Here is a 19,458-nt window from a genome sequence, read left to right as displayed (position 1 = left end):
GGGATCAAACCCAGTGCCTCACACATGCTAGGCAAGTGCTCTACCATTGAGCCACAACCCCAGCCCGAGCAGTCTGTTTTAATGTGCTTTAATGTGCTTATATGCCCTTCTAATATAAAAAATGCTTTATAAGACTAAAGTTACCTCTTATCTCTCCTGATCTCTTTTCTCCCCATCACTTGTATGTACAAGCTTTTTTTTTTTTCTGTGGTGCTGGGGATTTGAACCCAGGGCCTTGTACTTGCAAGGCAAGCACTCTACCAACTGAGTTATATCCCCAGCCCTGTACAAGCTTTTTGACAAAATGGCTAGCAAAGTGTGAAGGCAGAACAGATTGTCTCTCTTAATTCAAACTAAAACTTAACAATTTGGGGAGTTACCCAGGAAGAACTTACCAGTCTTGACTCTCAATCCAAGGTGCAAGAAACTGCCGAAGTTCCATTGGGAAGCTGTCACTATACAGTTGATGAAGCTGCTCCAGGTACCGTGTGTCAAGCTGCTGTAGCTGATTCCATTGGGCCATCCTGCTGGAATCAGAGGGGTCCCAACTGTAAACCAAAACATTCATATGGTCACCAAAAGTCCTAGAGGGGGTAAATAATCAGAAAACACCCCATCTACCCAACACAGATATCAGGTCTATGACTTGGAATATTGGGAAAGATCCTGCATGTTTTTCCCAACTTAGAACATTAGAACAATATATACACACAGTCTTTGTCTCTGGAGTAGCACATCTGTGTGTGTGTGTGTGTGTGTGTGTGTGTGTGTGTGTTTGTTACTAGGGATTTAACCCAGGGGTGCTCTACCTCTGAGCTATATCCCCAGACCTGTTTTTTAATTTATTTTGAAACACGTTCTCACCAAGTTGCAGAAGCTGGCCTCAAACTTGAGATTCTCCTGCCTCAGTCTCCTGAGTAGCTGGGATTATAGGTATGCACCACCAACACAAGTTTCTTTTTCAAAAGGATGACAAGTAGTCATGATGCCAAGTTTTAGAATTCATTATCTACGAGAGGTATGTGTAGTTGTAAGATCACTTAAGTGCAAGATTTCTAATTCCTCATCTATAATATGGAGAGCGTGATTCCCACCCATCAGGGCCTCTGAGATAATATTTCTAAAGTGCCCAGCTCCATGAACAGCACACAACAGATATTCAGCAAATGTCAGTTTATTTCCCCACAATACTTTTTAAAAAATTTATTATGTTTTTGTTTTTGTTTGCTTGCATTTTTTATTTGAATATATTTTTTTAGTTGTAGATAGACACAATACCTTTATTTTTTTTATTTGTATGTGGTGCTGAAGATCAAATCCAGTATCTCACACGTGCTAGGCAAGTGCTCTGCCTACAACCCGTCACCCACACTTCTTTTAGGTGAACTTTGAAATATACCCAGCATACCAAAATAACAGGATGTGGATGTTCAAGAAGGACCAAGAGCTAATTCCAAGTCTACAGGTTTAAGAAGATAAATGGGCAAGTGCCTGGGACTCTCCCACTCAATAAAAAGTAATTTTGATTTTTTTTTAGTTTCTAAGTCTGGGATGAGAAAAAAGGGAAGCTAAATACCAGGTATACACGTTGTTCCTGGGTTCATCAATAGCTCAGTGAAATGCTCAGGTATGAGAAACCAACCCAGTTAATCACTTTTAGTCCTCTCTGTGAATAGTCTGAGTCACGGAAATGTCAATGCAGAATAAGTAGTCTTAATAAGATCTAAAAATAGCTACAATTAAGAGCCAAAAACTAAGAAGTAGTACATACACACCAAACACTAGCTGGAACAAAAGTCTGGTCAAAGCTCAGGCTCCAAACTGAAGCCTTATAACCATGGCTATAGTAACATCAGTAAGAAACTAAAGGTTTAGATCTCTCTCTCTCTCTCTCTCTCTCTCTCTCTCTCTTTCTCTCTCTATTTTTAAGATCTCTCTTAAAGCATTCACATTAGGGTCAAGTTAAAATCTGCCTAGTATACCAAAAGCATCAAGATCTGCAGTCTGCTTCTCAGAACCTTATCCACATAAAGATCTGTATGTGAAATTTATGTAGATTCTACCACATGCCAATGTACTGAAACTCAAGACTCCACAGTCCAATATGGTAGACACTAGCCACTTGGTGGCCACTGAACACTCAAAATGTAGTTGCTTCAAACTGAGATAAGCTATTAACGGTAAAATACATGCTGAGGGCTAGGGTTGTGGCTCTGTGGTAGAGCATTGCCTGGCAATGCATGAGGCACTGGGTTCAGTCCTCAGCACCACATAAATAAATAAAATAAAGGTACTGTGTCTATCTACAACTTAAAAAATACATGCTGAATTTGAAGTCTTAGTAAAAAAAAAAAGAAGAGCATAAAGTATCTCATTAATGTTAAAATGATGATGTTTGGATATTTTGGGCTAAATAAGTTGTATTTTAAAAATGATTTTACTGATTTTCTTTTTGGCAGTGCTAAGGATTGAAGCAGGGTCTTGTACTTATTAGGCAAGTGCTTTACCACTGAGCTGCATCCCCTAGCCTTTTTATTTTCGTTGTTTTTAAACTTAAATTTTTATTTATTTATTTGTTACTGGGGACTGAACCCAGGGGTACTTTAGTGTTAAGCTACATCCTCAGCCCTCTTTATTTGCGGGGAGGGTCTCACTAAGTTGCCCAGGCTGGCCTTGAACTAGAGATCGCCCTGCCTCAACCTCCTGAGTAGCTGGCATTTTAGATATGGACCACCATATATTGGTTTGCCCATTTCCTTTTTACTTCTTTTAATATGGCTACTAAAAATTTTAACTTCATATATGTGACTTATATTTCATTTTTATAAGGACACTGCTGCTCTAGGCCATAACCAAGTAGCGGTGGTTCTCCTAATTCAGGGCCCAAAGAAACAGTCACCAATTTATCATCATATATTCCAGTGTTATAAATCAATTAAAAAAATAGAATATTTAAGCCAGGTATGGTGGTATATATCTATAATCCCAGCAGCTCAGGAAGCTGAGGCAGGAGGATTGCAAGTTCAAAGCCAACCTCAGCAACTTAGCAAGGCGCTAAGCAACTCAGTGAGACCCTGTCTCTAAATGAAATACAGAAAAAAGGGATGGGGATGTGGCTCAGTTAAGTGCCCCTGGCTTCACTCCCCAGTATGGGGGCGGGGGGAAAATATTTAATTGTGTATCTTGGATACAAATGCAGAACTATTACAGACTATTTCCTGAAGTTCCAAGTTAAAACCATAAAACTGCATCCTCCTACACCTGCTCAAATATAGGAAAAATGGAGGTCAGACATTTGCATTTTCAAGTAACACACATGAAAACTGTCTGATTAACTTTAGTCCATAACTTGGAGACTTTTTGTTGTTATTGCTGCATTTTGATGTTTTAGTTGGGGACAAGAGTTCCAGGGAGTAGTATAATAATAATGCTATTTCTTAAACCAGAGAACACCAGAGTTCTTTTTTTTTCCATAAAGTTAAAGCACCAAGAATGATCTATTTTATGTTTTACTTTTCAAGGAACGCATTGGCAAACATTCAAATAGTTATCTCCTTATAGGCTGCTAAGCTACAAACTATATTTAATTATTAGCAGCCTCGGGGTAATTAGACCCAACTTGCTTCACAAGAACAACAATATCTTTAAGAGATGACTAGCCACATTGTCTGCGAAAAATCCTTGCCAACTGACTTTACTGTAATTGTTTTACTGGAAAAATTTAAGAGTCCACTTTATTACCCAATCTCCACTCTGTTTTTTCAAATTATAAATTAACCTAAAGAATTCCACTAAATTCTAATTAAAATATTTCTTATCTACAAAATAATTCTAAATTTGTGATTCAATAACCATGTCATCAAACCCTTGAACACACAGGGTGATCTGCACAATTTGATCCCTGAGTACCATTTTGGGTGCCTGGGAGAGAAGCCCTCACTCCACATATCCCTGGTTTAAGGCATTTCATGGGGCTTAACTCTCTCATGGCATTTACTAGGCTTAGGTTAGCAGACTATAAATGCTAGCGTAGGGGCTGGAGATATAGCTCAGTTGGTAGAGTGCTTGCCTAGCATGCACAAGGCCCTGGGTTCAATCCCCAGCACCACCAAAAATAAATAAATAAATAAATAAATGCTAGCGTATAAAGGAAAGGTAAAATGTGATCCTATTTTTTGAAACTGAAGAGAAAAAAGAAAAATGAAACAGCCAGTCACCAAAGACTTTCTGGACTTTTTGAAACAACAATTTCTCAGTCCCTTGGGGATAACCAACCAACAAGAAGTCATAAGGCAAACAACTATTACCTTATGGGGAATTTATTACTGTAATAGAGATTACTAAAAATGTTTGTTCCAGGTCACAGCTCTCATTTACATACTTTAAATTATCCAAGGGATATGTTGAGAAACACAGGACCACTTACAAAGAGGATTCATGACATCATTCACGACACTTCTTCCTAAATTGAGGTTTGGACTTCACATCCACGCACCAGTGGATTCACACTAGGGGTAAGGGAAGGTGAAGAGAGGGGTGGAAATCAGGTGCATATGATAATCTAGAACAGAAAGTGGTCTAAAGATAATTTCTGTTCCACGAGATTCTTCTTTGGGTGTTACCCACACATTATAGAAATATTTTAAATAGAGTTCACCCATACTCTACCTGATGCTTACACTAAGCTCTTCTTTGCCATCAGGAAAAGCCTAGTATATAAAATAACAACAACCAAAAAAAAAAAACCAAAACAAAACTTGCACTAATTTCCATAGAAACCAGTATTTTTAAAAAGGTAACTTTAAAAAGGTGATAAAAGTAAAAATGTTCACTGTGGAAAATTTAGAAAAATACAAAAAAAGAAAAGAAAACAAAAGATAAAATTATCCACATTCCACTGTCCAGAACTACAACTACAATTGGTATGTCGATACAATTTCTTTCTTATTATGTCAGAGCATGTGTATACATACACACACACACACACACACACACACACACATATCTTAATTGGGATCATAGTATTAATTATAGCTTCATATTCTTTTTTTTTTTTTGCGGTACTGGGGATCGAACTCAGACCCTTGTGCTTGCGAGGCAAGCACTCTACCAGCTGAGCTATCTCCCCAGCCCTGCTTCATATTCTTTTAAAGCTAACTCTGGAGTAAATATTTTTCTATGAAAAGAAATTTTTAAAGGCCACAAAACAGGTATCTGGTTCTATTAGTATTTTCAATACAATCCAGCAAATCCAATTGAGAAGTCACAGAATTTATTTAATTTGCAAATTCCAATTTACTTATTCTTGCTGTAACATATTCCAAAAGGGATTTGAGGTGGCTATAAGCTCCTTAAAGTAGATTAGGAAGGAGGAAATGAGAAAAAGAAAACACAATTAAGGCTGGAGAAAAATATTCACCTTTATAAATTCATTGCAGGGTAAATAGTGTCATGGATGGCAGGGAGTCCACATTTAAATACTGAGCTTTAACTATTTAGCCATTCATAGTTTAACCACTTATAATTACTCTAGACATAAAGACTTAGGGATTTCAAATGAAAGTTAACTCAAAATATGTACATTTATAAAGTAAATACATAATCTTATTGCTTACAAGTCCAAAAAGTACCTTTATAAGGCTTAAGACTTGCTATCTGCCTTTACAGTAAGAAATGTATCTATAAATCTAGTTTTGATTTCCTAAAAATATAAGACGTTAACACTTGAATGCCCAATCTAAAACAAATTATTATAAGTATTGTAATGTTCAAATATGTTCAATTACAAATAATAAGATTTGTTTTAAAGTCAGAAACTAACCCTTCCTAGTAAAAATGAGTATCAGGATATAGGAGAACTTGTTCCTTACTTAATATTATAAAATGTGAATATGTAAAAGAAGCATAAAATCACTGGAGAGTAGAGCTCAGAGAAGTAAAGTAAATAACTTTTTCTGTTTTTCATTTCTTTGCAGTGCTGGGGTTAAACACAGTGTTTCCCTCATGCTAGACTAGCACTCTACCACACAGCAAGATCCAGAGCTTTTTATGGACATTCTGGAGAAATACTAACTCAAAAAAACTGATTATTTCACTTTCTCGCTTTTAAAATTCTAGAATCTCAGGCAGCCAACATTATTTTTTCCATTCCAACTCCTAACATGTTATAAAATCTTATCACTATCACTACTATTTGTATAGTTATCTGGTTCATATCCAGCAATATGAAGAATGAAATTGTATTAAGTTTACATTTAGCTTTAAGAGGCAGCATCCACCAAGAATGCAAATAGCAAAAAGAAAAGAAAATCTAGTGCTCTGATACATGAAGAACAAGAAGGATTTAAAAGACAAAACTAGAATCCAGGTGGGGTTATTCACTCCTGTAATCCCAGCTGCTTAGGAGGCTGAGGCAAGAGAACCACAAATTCAAGGTCAGTCTGGGCAATTTAGGAAGACTCTGTCTCAAAACAAAAATTAAAAAGGCTGGTGGTGGCTCAGTGGTTGAGGGCCCCTAGGTTCAGTTCCCAGTACTGTAAAACATGAATAAATAAATAATTTACAGTATTGTTAGCACTTGACGAACACTTATTGACACCTTTCATTCTTACAATATAAGAAATAGATACTACTTAAATCTTTATTTTTTCAAGAAGAAACTGAGGAACAGAATTTTAAGTGGTTTACCCAAGATCACACAAGGAGAAAAGCCTTGGGGCTGGAATCCTAACCCAAATAGTCTTTTGTTCAGAATTCCTGCTATTAACCACTATGAGAATTTTAGAGCTGGGTACGGTGGTGCACACATGGAACTGACTTGGAGAATGAGGCAGGAGGAGTACACGCTCAAGGTCAGCCTGGGCAATTTAGCAAGATCCTGTCTCAAAATACATTAAAAAAAAAAAAAAAAAAAAGTTGGGGATGCAATTCAAAAATAGAGGAGTTTTAATTGATTTTTACGCAATCCATGAGTCAACCATGATATCAATCCAAAGTGATCTTACGGTATTTTAATAGACACAACAGTGCTTAAAGGATCTATTAGTCTCCCTATAACTGGCCCACATCTGGAATGCTATTCTTATTGTGTACATCACAATTTAAATGAAGTTCTAAAAAATAACCAAACCCATTCAGGGATGTCACAAATCAGTGAGTAAAGAATCCAAGACCTTGAACAAATTTGCCAGTAAGGAGAAGTAGACAGCAGGAAGTAAAGTTTGGGGAGAAAAAGGATAAATTACAGAAGAGTGGTTCTTCAAATATTTGGAGATCTGTAACATGAAAGGGACCAATTACTCCAGAACCAGACTCTGATTCCCCATAACATCCACTTCTCAATTCTGCCCCTTGGAGTATATCCTTCTGTATACAGAGGTTCCACCAAGGTTGTAGACTAGTATCACGGGGATCAATATCAACAAAGGAGAGAGGGGGAGAGAGAGAGAAAGATGGAGAAAGAGGGGGTGGGGGGGAGACATAGAGGATGTCTGGGGTCTACAGCAGATGCCAAATCTGAATCTCTGAGACTGTGGGAATCAGATTTTGCAATTTAAAGGCTCTTCAAATGATGCTAACTGATGTGCAGTCCAACAAAAACCTTGGAATTAGAGCAGAGAGATCTAGGGCTTAACTCTGGATGCACATCAAAATCACCTGAGGAGTTCTGAAAAGCCAGATGCTGGTTTTTAGCTCAAATCTATGGAATAGTAACCTTCAGGGATAGGGTCTAGGCAGTTGTAATGAAGCAGAACACTATACAGACTGTACAAAAAGACTATGGCATGAGATGAGGTTTGGAGAAGGCTCTTTTAAAGCCATACTTGAAATCTGAACTTCCTTCCAAGAGCAACGGAGAAGTCTTTGAAAAGTTTTAAGCACAAATGACAGATCCATTTACATTTCAGAAAGATCCCTCAGGCTTCAATAATCAAGGTGAGATATGGTGGGAAATGTTTTGAGGTGGACATCTTCCAGAGATAACTAAAGAAGTCAGGGTACCAGGCGCGGTGCTACATATCTGTAATCCCAGTCACTCAAGAGGCTAAGGGAGGAGGATTGCAAGTTCAAAGCCAGTTTCAATAACTCAGTGAGGCCCCAAGCAATTTAGTGAGACCTTGTCTCAAAATAAAAAATAAAAAGGATGGGGGATGTGGCTCAGTGGTTAAGCACCCCTGGGTTCAATTCCCAATACCAAAAAAAAAAAAAAAAAAAAAAAAGTTGGGATGATCAGACTTGATGAGTCTTAGAAAGGGAGAATTAAGGGACACTCTCCTGGGTTCCTGGTGCATTTGGTGTTCAAATGAAGGTAAAATGCTCACCAGAGGAATGTCATAGCAGTAATCTCAACTAAACACTGGGAAGGCAACTAAACACTATTTAGTCTATAAATATACCCAATCTCGATACCTTCAAGATGTTAAGGTTGCTGCAACCCAAGAATAAATGCTGTGGTAAAAGAAAGTTGACATTTAACCAAAAAGGGCCAAATATTCAGGGTTGGTATTCTAGTTGACTAATGAACCCTGCCTTTCCCCCTCAGGAAAGGAGTCAAGTTGAAAGAAAATCAACCAGAAACCTAAGAGCCAAAATACACCTGGGCCAGCACAAGAGCTTTTAATGGTCTGGCACATCTGCCTGCTTTCCTCCAGGCCTTTTTCCACAGTGTGGGTGGAGAGACCTTTTCAAGGCATAAACACGATCTTGCCACTCCCCTACTTAAAACCCTACCAATGACTCTGCATTGTTCTTAGGCTGAAAAAAAAAATTATATATGTATCCTATCAAGGTAGGATCGTGTGGATACCAGAGACATATTGCCTGGATGTGAACCCAGACTCCACCACCACTAGCAGGCAAGCTACTGCCAGTTATTTATGCTCTTTGTGTTTCAGTTTTCTCCTCTGGGAAAAAAGGGGGTGAAAATCACGTTCACAAGCAGAATAATTGTAGTAATTAATTGAGTTAATGCACACAAAGTTCTTAGGACATGGCTGGCACTTGGTATGTGCGTAAGCATTATTAACATGACGGATGGCCTGGCTGGCCTTGCCTCTCTCTCGGCTGCCACTGCTTGCTGGCTGTTCCTGGCACTCACTGCTCTTATTTCAGCTCCTCAGAGACACCCTGCTCCTTCCTGCCTCAGGCCTTCACACATGCCTTCCTTCTAACACCACCACTTAGACCCAGACACTGGGCCTCTGCCACTGAAGTGGCAATCACCCTGCAGTACTCCAAGGTCCATGAGGACTGGAAAAGTCTCAGCTTTTGCCTACTAGCATGTCTTGCCACCTTCCCAGCATCCAGCATAGTCTCCAGCTCATGTTGAGTCCTCAAAAAATATGTACTGAATCAATTAACCACTGGAGTGAATAACTACTACATGTACTACTACTACATTCAAGGCCAGTCCTCAAATTTAGTGAGACCCTAAGCAACTTAGTAAAACTCTGTCTCAAAATAATAAATGAAAAAGGTTGGGGATGTGGCTCAGTGGTAGCGAGCCCCCAGGTTCAATCCCCAGTACCTTCCAAAAAAGATAATTTTTTGAGAATAGGATTGGGAGTTTATATCAATGGTAAAGGGCCACTGGGCTGGGGAGATAGCTCAGTCGGTAGAGTGCTTGCCTTGTAAGCACAAGGCCCTGGGTTCGATCCCCAGCACCCAAAAAAAAAAAAAAAAAAAAAAAAAGGGCCACTGGATTCATCCCCAGTACTACTAAATAATAAGTAAGTAAGCAACAATATAGCCTCTGAGCAATAATCATAGGTTGGGCAGGCAAATCGTCATTCAAGATTTCTCAGCTCAAAGGCAACAAAAGAGAGGAAAAAGACAAGTTGCTGGAAAAGCCTTTTAGTGCTATTATCCTTGACCAAATAAAAAAGTCAAAAAAGCATCCACTACTTTAAAATGTTATGTAAACAGGCACAGTCCCACACGCCTGTAATCTCAGCAACCTGGGAGGCTGAGGCAGGAGGATTGCAAGTTCAAAGCCAGCTTCAGCAATGGTAAAGCGCTAAGCAACTCAGCGAGACCCTGTCTCAAAATAAAATACAAAATAGGGCTGGGGATGTAGCTCAGTGGTCGAGTTCCCCTGAGTTCAATTTCCAGAACAAAAAAAAAAAAACCTCTACAAGCCTGCTTCCCCTCTACTCTTCCCATTTTAGTGAGTGACAAATCCATGCTCACACATGCTCAGGCTAAACATGTTGAGATAAAGCCTTAACTCCAATCTTTCTCCTCCTACTCATCTTTGCTCCCTCCATCCACTTCCATTCCATGAACAAATCCTGCTGGCTCTACCTTCTAAGTATCCCTAGAATGGGAGCACTTAATCACCACTACAATCTTAATTCGAGTCAGCAGCATCCCTTCCCTAGAAGGCTGGACCAAACTCCTGCTGGTCTATATGCTTTCACCCTCACCCCTCTAGCCCATTCTCTGAAGTACAGGTCCTAATGTAAATCAGATCATCTCATTCCTCTGCTCAAAGCCTTCTCAGTAAAGAATCCAGCCCCCTGAATAATCCATTCTGCCTTGGGAAGCCTCTCTGACCCCCTCCCCTGCAGCTCTCCCTTTGCTTACACCTGTCTCCTTCCAGCTCCTGAACACACCATGCCCATTTCTGCTCCAAGTCTTTTATATTTCTTCTTTCAATCTGGAAAGTTCTTCCCCTGGATAGCTAAATGGCCACATCCTCACTTCATTAGGGTCCCTGCACCACTGTCCATAGACAGGCCTCTACTTACTATACAGCACATCTCCCCTGCTGAATTTTTCTTCCCAGTACTCATCCTCCTTTGATATGCAAGAGTTGTCTTCTGTTATCTGCCAGAGACTGGTTCTAAGAAAGACCCCCATGGATATTAAAAGTCATGGATGTTCAAGTCCCTTAGATAAAATGTCATAGTATTTGCATATTACCTATGCACATATTCCCACTTTAAATTCTCTCTACATGACTTAAAATGCCTAATAAAATGTAACTATTATGTAAACAGTTGTTATGCTGCATTAGTTAGGTAATGATGACAAGGAAAAGAGTCTGTACATGCTCTGTGCAGACACAACCATCATGGGTGTGTCATGAACTGGACTTGAACTGGACTCAAGGCAAGCAAGGCTCAAACAATGAGAGCCGCAAGACACTGAGGATCTGTGCCCTGGTGGGAGGCCACAGCAGCTGCCCCCCATCACTCTGTTCACAATTCTTCAGCAGAGTGCTGGGGCCAACTGTGTGTTTCCTTTTTGCTTGTCCCCTTCTATTATCACCAGCTAGAAACCCATGGTTCATGAGAAAAAAGACTGTCTTCGGTTCACTGCCACTTGCCCAGCACGTTGGCATGCTCAAAGAATTGTTGAATAAATTAATGAAATTTCAATATGTTTTTTAATGTTATATGTTTCTAGCACTGAGAGGACTGAAGTTGCATCAGAGGCATCATATAATGGCATAAACTGGTCATTCTTAAGTATGAGCTAATAAATACAAAAATTTATGAAAATTTACTTTAAGTGATAAAGTTTCCCAATAAAGGACTTACACTAAAATCTAAGTTTCAAAAGAAAAAAAGTTTATAATTCAAAATTCTTATAGAGCTGTTTCTCTTTAAGCTCCAGTGATGAGACTTGAGCATCCCTTGTCTTCTACAAAAGGTTACTTCATGGCATGTGTCTGTTGGTAGTACTTGAAAATTCTAAGAAATAAGACCATAACTAAATACTGATGTGTAGTCACTGAAATGAGAGATCTCGTAAAATAAAATCACTTGGATAAGATCAGAGATCGTCCAAAATGATAGGTCTAAGGTTCAATCTATAGTCCATAGTAAATCTCTATCTCTATTGACTGCTTTCAAATGCTTTATCCTCAAGAAATGTGGGCTCCAGCTCAATAAAAAAAAAGCATTTTTGTTATTGTTGCTTTGGTGCCAGAGATTGAACTCAGGGCACTTAACCAATGAGCCACATCTGCAGCCCATTTTATTTTTTTATTTATAGAGACAGGGTCTCCCTAAGTTGCTTGGGCCTTGCTAAGTTGCTGAGGCTGGCTTTGAACTTGTGATCCTTCTGCCTCAGTCTCCTAAACCACTGGGATTATAGGCGTGAGCCACCATGCCTGGCATTTTTGTTGTTTTTATGAGCTCTTAAAATACAGAAAAGCCAACCTCCTCATTTTATAGATTTGGATATAGAATAGCGATGAGAGCACAGGCACATCCAACAGTCAACCTCTCAGTTTTTAGTCTAGGCTGCTTCCCCAACACTACAACTTAAGAGGCAAGAAGTGGATCGGGCCTCTAACTCTACAACTGGAAAAGTGTGTCTAGAGAAGGAAAAAAGTCTGATTACAAAGAAAATCATCTACCCAGTCAGGAAAATGACATTACTATTGTTATTCGCCCAAAATGTTTTGTTGCTGGCATTAAGGAAAAAAAAAAATCACAATACTGTGACCTCAGCAGATCAAAATGCAAAGAACCAAATGCATACTTTCTCAGAGGTCTTCTTGCCAACTTATGATATTTAGGCCACCCATAGAGCGGTCACTGGTTCACTGAACATCCGAGTGCCTCTTTACCAAGTTCTCTGCTAAAATGAGGAACACAGAGGTGGAGAATTTAAGACACCTACCAAGGTGTCCACCAGGACAAGAATGCACACTCTGGGAGGCACTCCTGAACTATAACTCCAAAATAATAAGGTAAATGGTGTTCCTAGGGGTTGTGCAATCCAGTCCCCACTGTCTAAGAAGATACTGGATACTGTTTTAAAAGAAATGCGTACAAAACTAGATGCGGTGGCCCATGCCTGTAATCCCAGTGGCTCAGGAGGCTGAGGCAGGAGGATCAAGAGTTCAAAGCCAGCCTCAGCAACTTAGCAAGGTACTCAGCAACTCAGTGAGACCCTGTCTCTAAAATAAAAATACAAAGTAGGGCTAGGGATGTGGCTCAGTGGTCGAGTGCCCCTGAGTTCAATCCCCGGTACCAAAAAAAGAAAGAAAGAAAGAAAGGCATACATATAACAAGATAATTGCATGAAAATGAACTAGGTGCTACAACAGAAGGCATATATTTTATGAAGCACTGTGATTCTAGAGAGAGGTCATTCTGGAGAGGAATGGGCAGCCAGTCTAAGTACGAGGAGTAGCAGGTACAAACAAGGACTACTCAGGAGAACAGCATCTCCTGGTTAAGCATAATCCAAAAGTCTACTAAAGCGCCAAAAAACAGAGGCAAAGGGTGTCAACTCACAAGGACAAAGAATGTGCAATAAGATGATAGTGAACAAAAGATGTCAATAAAATTCTAGAACCCAGAAAGTGTAGTGATGATTAAGTGGCCTAGTACAGCTGAGAAAAGTGTAAGTGCCTGCAGAAAACATCTTTAACAAGCAGTACACTATATAAACCCCTTCAAGTTGGAGGTGGTAGATATGGTTGAAGGCTAGGACAAATGTATCAACTGAAAACAGGAAGATGGGTGGAAAAATCTATATAAAGAACATTTGGGGCTAGGGTTGTGGCTCAGTGGTAGAGCACTTGCCTGGCATGTGTGAGACCCTGGGTTCAATCCTCAGCACCACATAGAAATAAATAAGTAAACAGAATAAAGGTCCACTGACAACTAAAAAAAAAAAAAAGAAGAAGAAGAAAAAAAAGAACATTTCAATTCCCCAGACAACTACCTCTCTCCAAACTCAGCAGGAGACAGTATGCTTATTGTCTGAAGAAAGTCAAGTAACTTAGGGACACCATGCACAGTTGAGGGCAAAACAACCACAAAACTAAAGCACAGAGATTTACTTGAGAGTCTACATATAACAACTCCTGGAACCTGGCAGCTGAGGTCCCCCACCTCCAGAGTAAAGCTGTGCATACAACAAACCCAAAAAGCACACAGACCATTCAATCTTTTAGTGAACAAAACCAAGAACTCCTACTACACTTTTGAAGAAAATCTCCAATATGAAGGATAGGGATGAACTCAAGTAAAGAGGTGGGGCTGGCAGAGCTCAGTGGTAGGGAGAGCATTTGCCTAGCATGTATGAGGCCCTGCGTTCCACTCCCAGCTCTGCAAAAAGAGAAAGGAAAAGAAGAATAGCAAGAGGGAAGGAAGGAATAGAAAAGGAACTCAGTAGTCAGAGAATATAAAGAACAGACAAAAATTTCACAAAACTATAAAATAATATCCTCAGAGAGGTAAATTATACACATTAAACAGGAATAGGATCAAGATGAAGATTAATATGGCAACTGGGGAAAAGAGCTTCTAAAAGTGGAAACGTCAACCAAATTAAAAATTGAATAGTGGGCTGGGGAGATAGCTCAGTTGGTAGAGTGCTCACCTCACAAGCACAAGGCCCTGGGTTCAATCCCCAGCACCGCAAAAAAAAAAAAAAATTGAATGGGTCAGGCACAGTGGCACATGCCTAATCCCAATTACTCAAGAGACTGAGTGTTGCAGGTTTGAGGCCAACCTACCAACTTCGTAAGACTCTGAGTCAGAATAAAATTTAAAAGGGAATGATGGGGTGTAGTTCAGTGGTAGAGTGTCCCTGACTCAATTCCCAGTATCAAAAATAAATAAATAAATAAATAGATGGTTTGAAAGACAAAGCCAAGGAAGCAAACAAGAAGAAGAATAGAGAAAGAGAAGGCAGTGGTGGGTGGAGGGCACAAACCAATCACCCTGAGATTATCTGTCCAGAACAATGATCTGACCAAGAGGATTCTCAGAACAAAGGGAGAACAATGGCCAGAAGAAATTCTCAAAGAAATAAGAATATCCCTTTCTGATTGAAAGAGAGTCATCTCATACTCAGCACAATGAATGAAAACAGACCCACAATAAGGCCCATCCTGTGACATTTCAGAACAGTGGGAATAAAGAAGTTGGACAGGGCTGGGGTTGTGGCTCAGTGGTAGAGCGCTTGCCTAGCATGCAATGAGGCACTGGGTTCGATTCTCAGCACCACATAAAAATAAATAAATAAAATAAAGGTATTGTGCCCATCTACACCGAAGGGAAAAAAAAAAAAAAAAAAGAAGTTGGACAGGTTTCCAGAGAAAAGAAACAGGTCTCTTAGGGAGGATCACAAAAGCACCAGACTTAACACAAATACTGAAGGATTCAAAGCCAAGCTGATACAAAAAGCTCAGTCCTTATCCCCAATATCAATTCAGTAATAAGGACAAGGTTGTGAGAAAGAGGAAAAAGAAGTTTTATTATTTTGCTAGCAAGAGAATATACAGTGGACTCCCAGGGGCTATGATTCTAAATGTCAGGGGGAACAGTGGGCTTTTAAAGAGGGGACACAAATGCTACACTCCAACTGTGCCCTGTCAGGTATCAATTCATTTGTAGCCTTGAGTGATAGCTGGTCCCTAGATCCCCAGGTCCAGCCAAGAAGTCTGGATTCCTTCTTTCATGTGGTCCATGAGCCAAAGGACAGATAATTCAGCCTAGGATGGGAAGAAGGTTAATCTTGCTTCCCCCATGGTTAGGGAGGAACAGAGGGAGAAGAGGAAGGAAAAACACATGTCAGTTATAAAATAAACCACAGTGCCCAGCAGCAAGTGTTATTTTTATTCAAAGCATGAAGTGGACCCCTGCTGCACACAGAGTGCACAATGCCTTCCAAATATGAGCTAGATTTAGCACCCACCCAAATGATCGTTCAGGTGTAGAGAGAGAATACAGATACTTCAGATACCCAACAACTCAAAAGTTTTACTTTCCACCTACCTGTGCTTGACCTCACTGGACAGGCAGCAAAGCCAGGAAGAGGAAAAGGGCCCTGAGAAGAAAAGTCCAGCACGGGAGAGTGGTAAAGGGTAACCCTGATCTTGGTAGGACTTAGGGGCAGGGAGAATGAGAGGTCACCAACAAAACCATGAATGATGAATTATCAATGTAGTTCAGTATTTAAAGTCAAATGCCAAGCCCTTGACAGAGCTGCTGGAACACATGGGGAAAGTTAGCTATAGGTATAAGAAAACTAATTATTAAAAATAAAAATATTTAAACCAGGTAAGATAAATATATATGTGTGAAAAGGAACATAATCATAGTATAATGCTTGGTCTAGATTAGAACCATATTTAATCAAAACAAAATGCACTATTCAGTGTTTTAATTAAAAATTATGAGGCCACCAGGAGTGGTGGCTCACACCTGTCATCCCAGCTGCTCAGGAGGCTGAGGCAAGAGAATCTTGAGTTCAAAGCAAGACTCAGTAAAAGTGAGACACTAAGCAACTTGGTGAGACCCTGTCTCTAAATAAAATACAAAAATAAGGCTGGGATGTTGCTCAGTGGTCGAGTGCCCCTGGGTTCAATTCCTGATACCCCCCAAAATGGCTAGAGATATAGCAGCTCAGTGGTAAAGTGCCCCTGAATTTAATCCCCAGTATGAGGGATTGGGGGGGCGTATAAACATAGAAGTGAATACCAGAAGAAAAAGCTAAAAGTGTTTTAGGGCTGCCTCTGGGAAGCAACAGTTGGAGTGAGATGGAATGAGACAAGAGACAAGAGACTGGTGTTTTCTTTTACTTCCGTTGTTGTTGTTATTATTATGATGGGATTGAATATATTATGATGATGATGATGGATGATGATGATGATGATGGGAACCCAGGAATGCCCTACCTCTGAGTTACATCCCAAACCCTTTTTATTTTGAGACAGGGTCTTGCTAAGTTGCTCAGGCTGGCCTTGAATGTGAGATCCTCCTATGGATCACAGGCATGTGCCACCATGCCCAGTTTGAAAATGCTGTTTTCAACATAAGTATTTCAGCATTCTTTGATTTTTAAATTATTTATATGCACTGATTAGATTTAAAAAAAAAGTTAACATTATTTTTAAGTGTAATGCTTAGTATTGAAATAAAATTCTAAAAATAGGTGGCAATGGTCACATGACCCACACCTGACTCTCTGATCCCAGTGTCTCAGAAGGCTGAGGTAGGAGAATAGCAAATTCAAGGTCAGTCTGAGCTATTTTAAGGAGAACCTGTCTCAATAAAAAAGGGCTGGGGATATAGCTCAGCTGTTTAGTGCCCCTGGGTTCAATCCCCCACCCAAAAAAAAGTAGTATCTTTTTATCTTCCCTCAGAAAAAATCTCCTTTATCAACTCATTCACCCATTTACTTATTCACTCCAAAAAGAAAACTACTCTGTACTCAAGGGCAGGGTAGAGATTGTGAGCAGGACAGACAGGTCTCTGCCCTCACAGAGATAGAGAAAACAAAGAGTAAACTAGTAAGATAATGACCATGATAAGAGCAGTAAAGATGACAGGATAGTGACTGGGGTCAAGATGACATACTTCAGATAGGGAAGGCTTCTTCTAGGAAATAAATGCTGTTCTCAATCCTATAGGAAAACTCACGCATAGTGGGGCATTAGGGATTGAACCCAGGCCTTCTACCACTGAGCTACACCCCTTACCATTTTTACACTTTATTTTGAGAGAAGGTCTCACTAAATTGCCCAGGCTGGCCTCAAACTTGATTCCCCTGCCTCAGTCTGCCAAGTCGCTGGGATTATAGGCATGTGTCACCACTAGTGAAAGCACACATTTTTCTGTTAAATTTCAGCTTGGAGTTTCCAGGGCCAAAACAACAGTGTATATTCAAACCTTGAAATGAGAGACCTCTAATCTGAGGCTTTTTTTTTTCCCCCTGTAGTAAGGATCAAACCCAAGGGCACTCTGACACTGAGCCACATCCTCAGCCTTTTTTACTTTTTGTTTTGAGACAAGGTCTCCCTAAATTGCTGAGGCTACCTTTGAATTTGCAATCCTCCTGCCTCAGCTTCCCCAGTTGCTGGGATTCCAGACATGTAGCAACACGCCCAGCTTTTTTTTTTTTTTTTTTTTTTATTCCAAGTGTATGAATTTTTACAATTTTTTTTTAGTTGTCAATGAACTTTATTTATTTATTTATATGTGGTGCTAAGAATTGAACACGGTGCCTCACACAAGCTAGGCAAGTGCTCTACCACTGAGCCACAACCCCAGTCATCGGCTAACTTTCTTTAGGACTAGCATTTCCAACTTCTCACCAAGACTTAGGCCTTATCTCCTGCCTAGAGTGGCTGCTTGCTTGCTTGCTTGCTTGCGTGTTTCCTTCCTTCCTTTCTTTCTCCCCTCCCCTCTTTCTTTCTTTCTACTGTGGATTGAACCTAGGGTCTCCCGCATGCTAGGCAAACACTCTACACCTGAGCTACATCCCCAGCCCCTACAGTAATTATTCAACCAAAAATCCTTGGTGATGGACATAGATAAATGACCCCTGCCATTACACACTGGCTTCTACTCCTGTTTTTGTTGAGATTGTGGTTTTTGTTTTGTTGGTACCAGGAATTGAACCTCCGGGGCACTTAATCACTGAGCCACATCTCCAGCCTTTTATTTTTTATTTTAACACAGGGTCTCACTAAGTTGCTTAGGGTCTAGATACATTGCTAAGGTTGGCTTTGAACTTGCGATCCTCCTGAACTCAGCCTCCTCAGCTGGGAGTACAGGTGTGATCCACCATGCCCTGGCTCATGTTTGTTTTTGATTCTGAAGATTTCAATTTATCCAGCATTTCTAGATGTTTTGTACCAGAGGGTTTTCAAGGTATCTACCTAGTCTACACAGAGCGGAAACAGAAGTCAAATGAGAAAAGTAAAGGGATTTGAGAAAACTTTACAGGTAGAACCAACAGGACTTGTTGAAGATTTGGATGGAAGCAGAGGTTATGAGAGAACAAAAGGAATTAAGGATGACCTCTAGATGTTTGGTTTGTACAATGGGTAGACAATGAACTATCCTTTACTTAGATGGGGAAAGAGATGAAGAGAGAGGCACAAGCTTATGGACAGAAAGCTAAAGAGTTATATTTTGGGGCTGGGGTGTAGCTCAGAGGTAGAGTGCTTGCCTAGCATGTGTGAGCCACTGGGTTCGATTCTCAGTACCACATGTAAACAAATGAAATAAAGGTCCATTGACAACTAAAAACATTTAAAAAAAAAAAAAAAAGAGCTATATTTTGGACAAGATATACAGAAGGCAACTACAAAGTGTCCAAGGGGAAATGTCCAGTAAGCAGTAGGATGCCCAGAGATGCCCAGGCAACTGGGTAGTCATCAGGGTGGTTAAAGCTTCATTACAGTAAAGGCCAAAGTCATGGATGAGATCACCTAGGAAAGAGAATATGGGGAAAGAAGGAAAGAGAGATGCAGACCAAAAGAGGCCTGAGGCACTTCAATATTTAAGATAAGGGAGAGAAGGATGACCAGGAAAGAAACTGGGAAGGACCAAGGGAATAGGTTGTCACAGAAGCCAAGAGAAAACTGCATTGAGAAAAAAGAAGTGTTCCACTGTGTCTATTACTGTTGGAAGGATGAGCAAAATGGCAGCAGAATAGTGTCTGTTCACTTTGGAAAAGCAGTGATCACAGGCCACCAGC

General features: G+C 40.0%; 1 protein-coding gene and 1 non-coding gene across 7 annotated transcripts in view; one reads left to right on the top strand and one right to left on the bottom strand.

Annotated features, from left to right (window-relative positions):
- Positions 1–19,458, bottom strand: part of Stat3 (signal transducer and activator of transcription 3) — a 60,480-nt gene that overhangs the window by 27,040 nt on the left and 13,982 nt on the right. For 5 of the 6 annotated variants that reach the window (XM_047542881.1, XM_047542878.1, XM_047542882.1 and 2 more), the window contains one exon: positions 396–548. In XM_047542881.1, coding sequence (XP_047398837.1) covers positions 396–548 — 153 coding nt within the window. Of the gene's footprint in view, positions 1–395; positions 549–864; positions 983–19,458 lie in introns of those variants that run through there. The other variant, XM_047542880.1, reaches the window with a different exon arrangement.
- Positions 4,039–4,111, top strand: Trnaa-agc (transfer RNA alanine (anticodon AGC)). Its single transcript has one exon. It is a non-coding gene; the product is annotated as a tRNA-Ala (tRNA).

The sequence above is a fragment of the Sciurus carolinensis genome, chromosome 3 (assembly GCF_902686445.1).
Source record: "Sciurus carolinensis chromosome 3, mSciCar1.2, whole genome shotgun sequence".
In the NCBI taxonomy this organism is placed as follows: Eukaryota; Metazoa; Chordata; class Mammalia; order Rodentia; family Sciuridae; genus Sciurus; species Sciurus carolinensis.
Note: the sequence above shows the minus strand (reverse complement) of the source record. Positions and strands in the feature narration are given on the sequence as shown.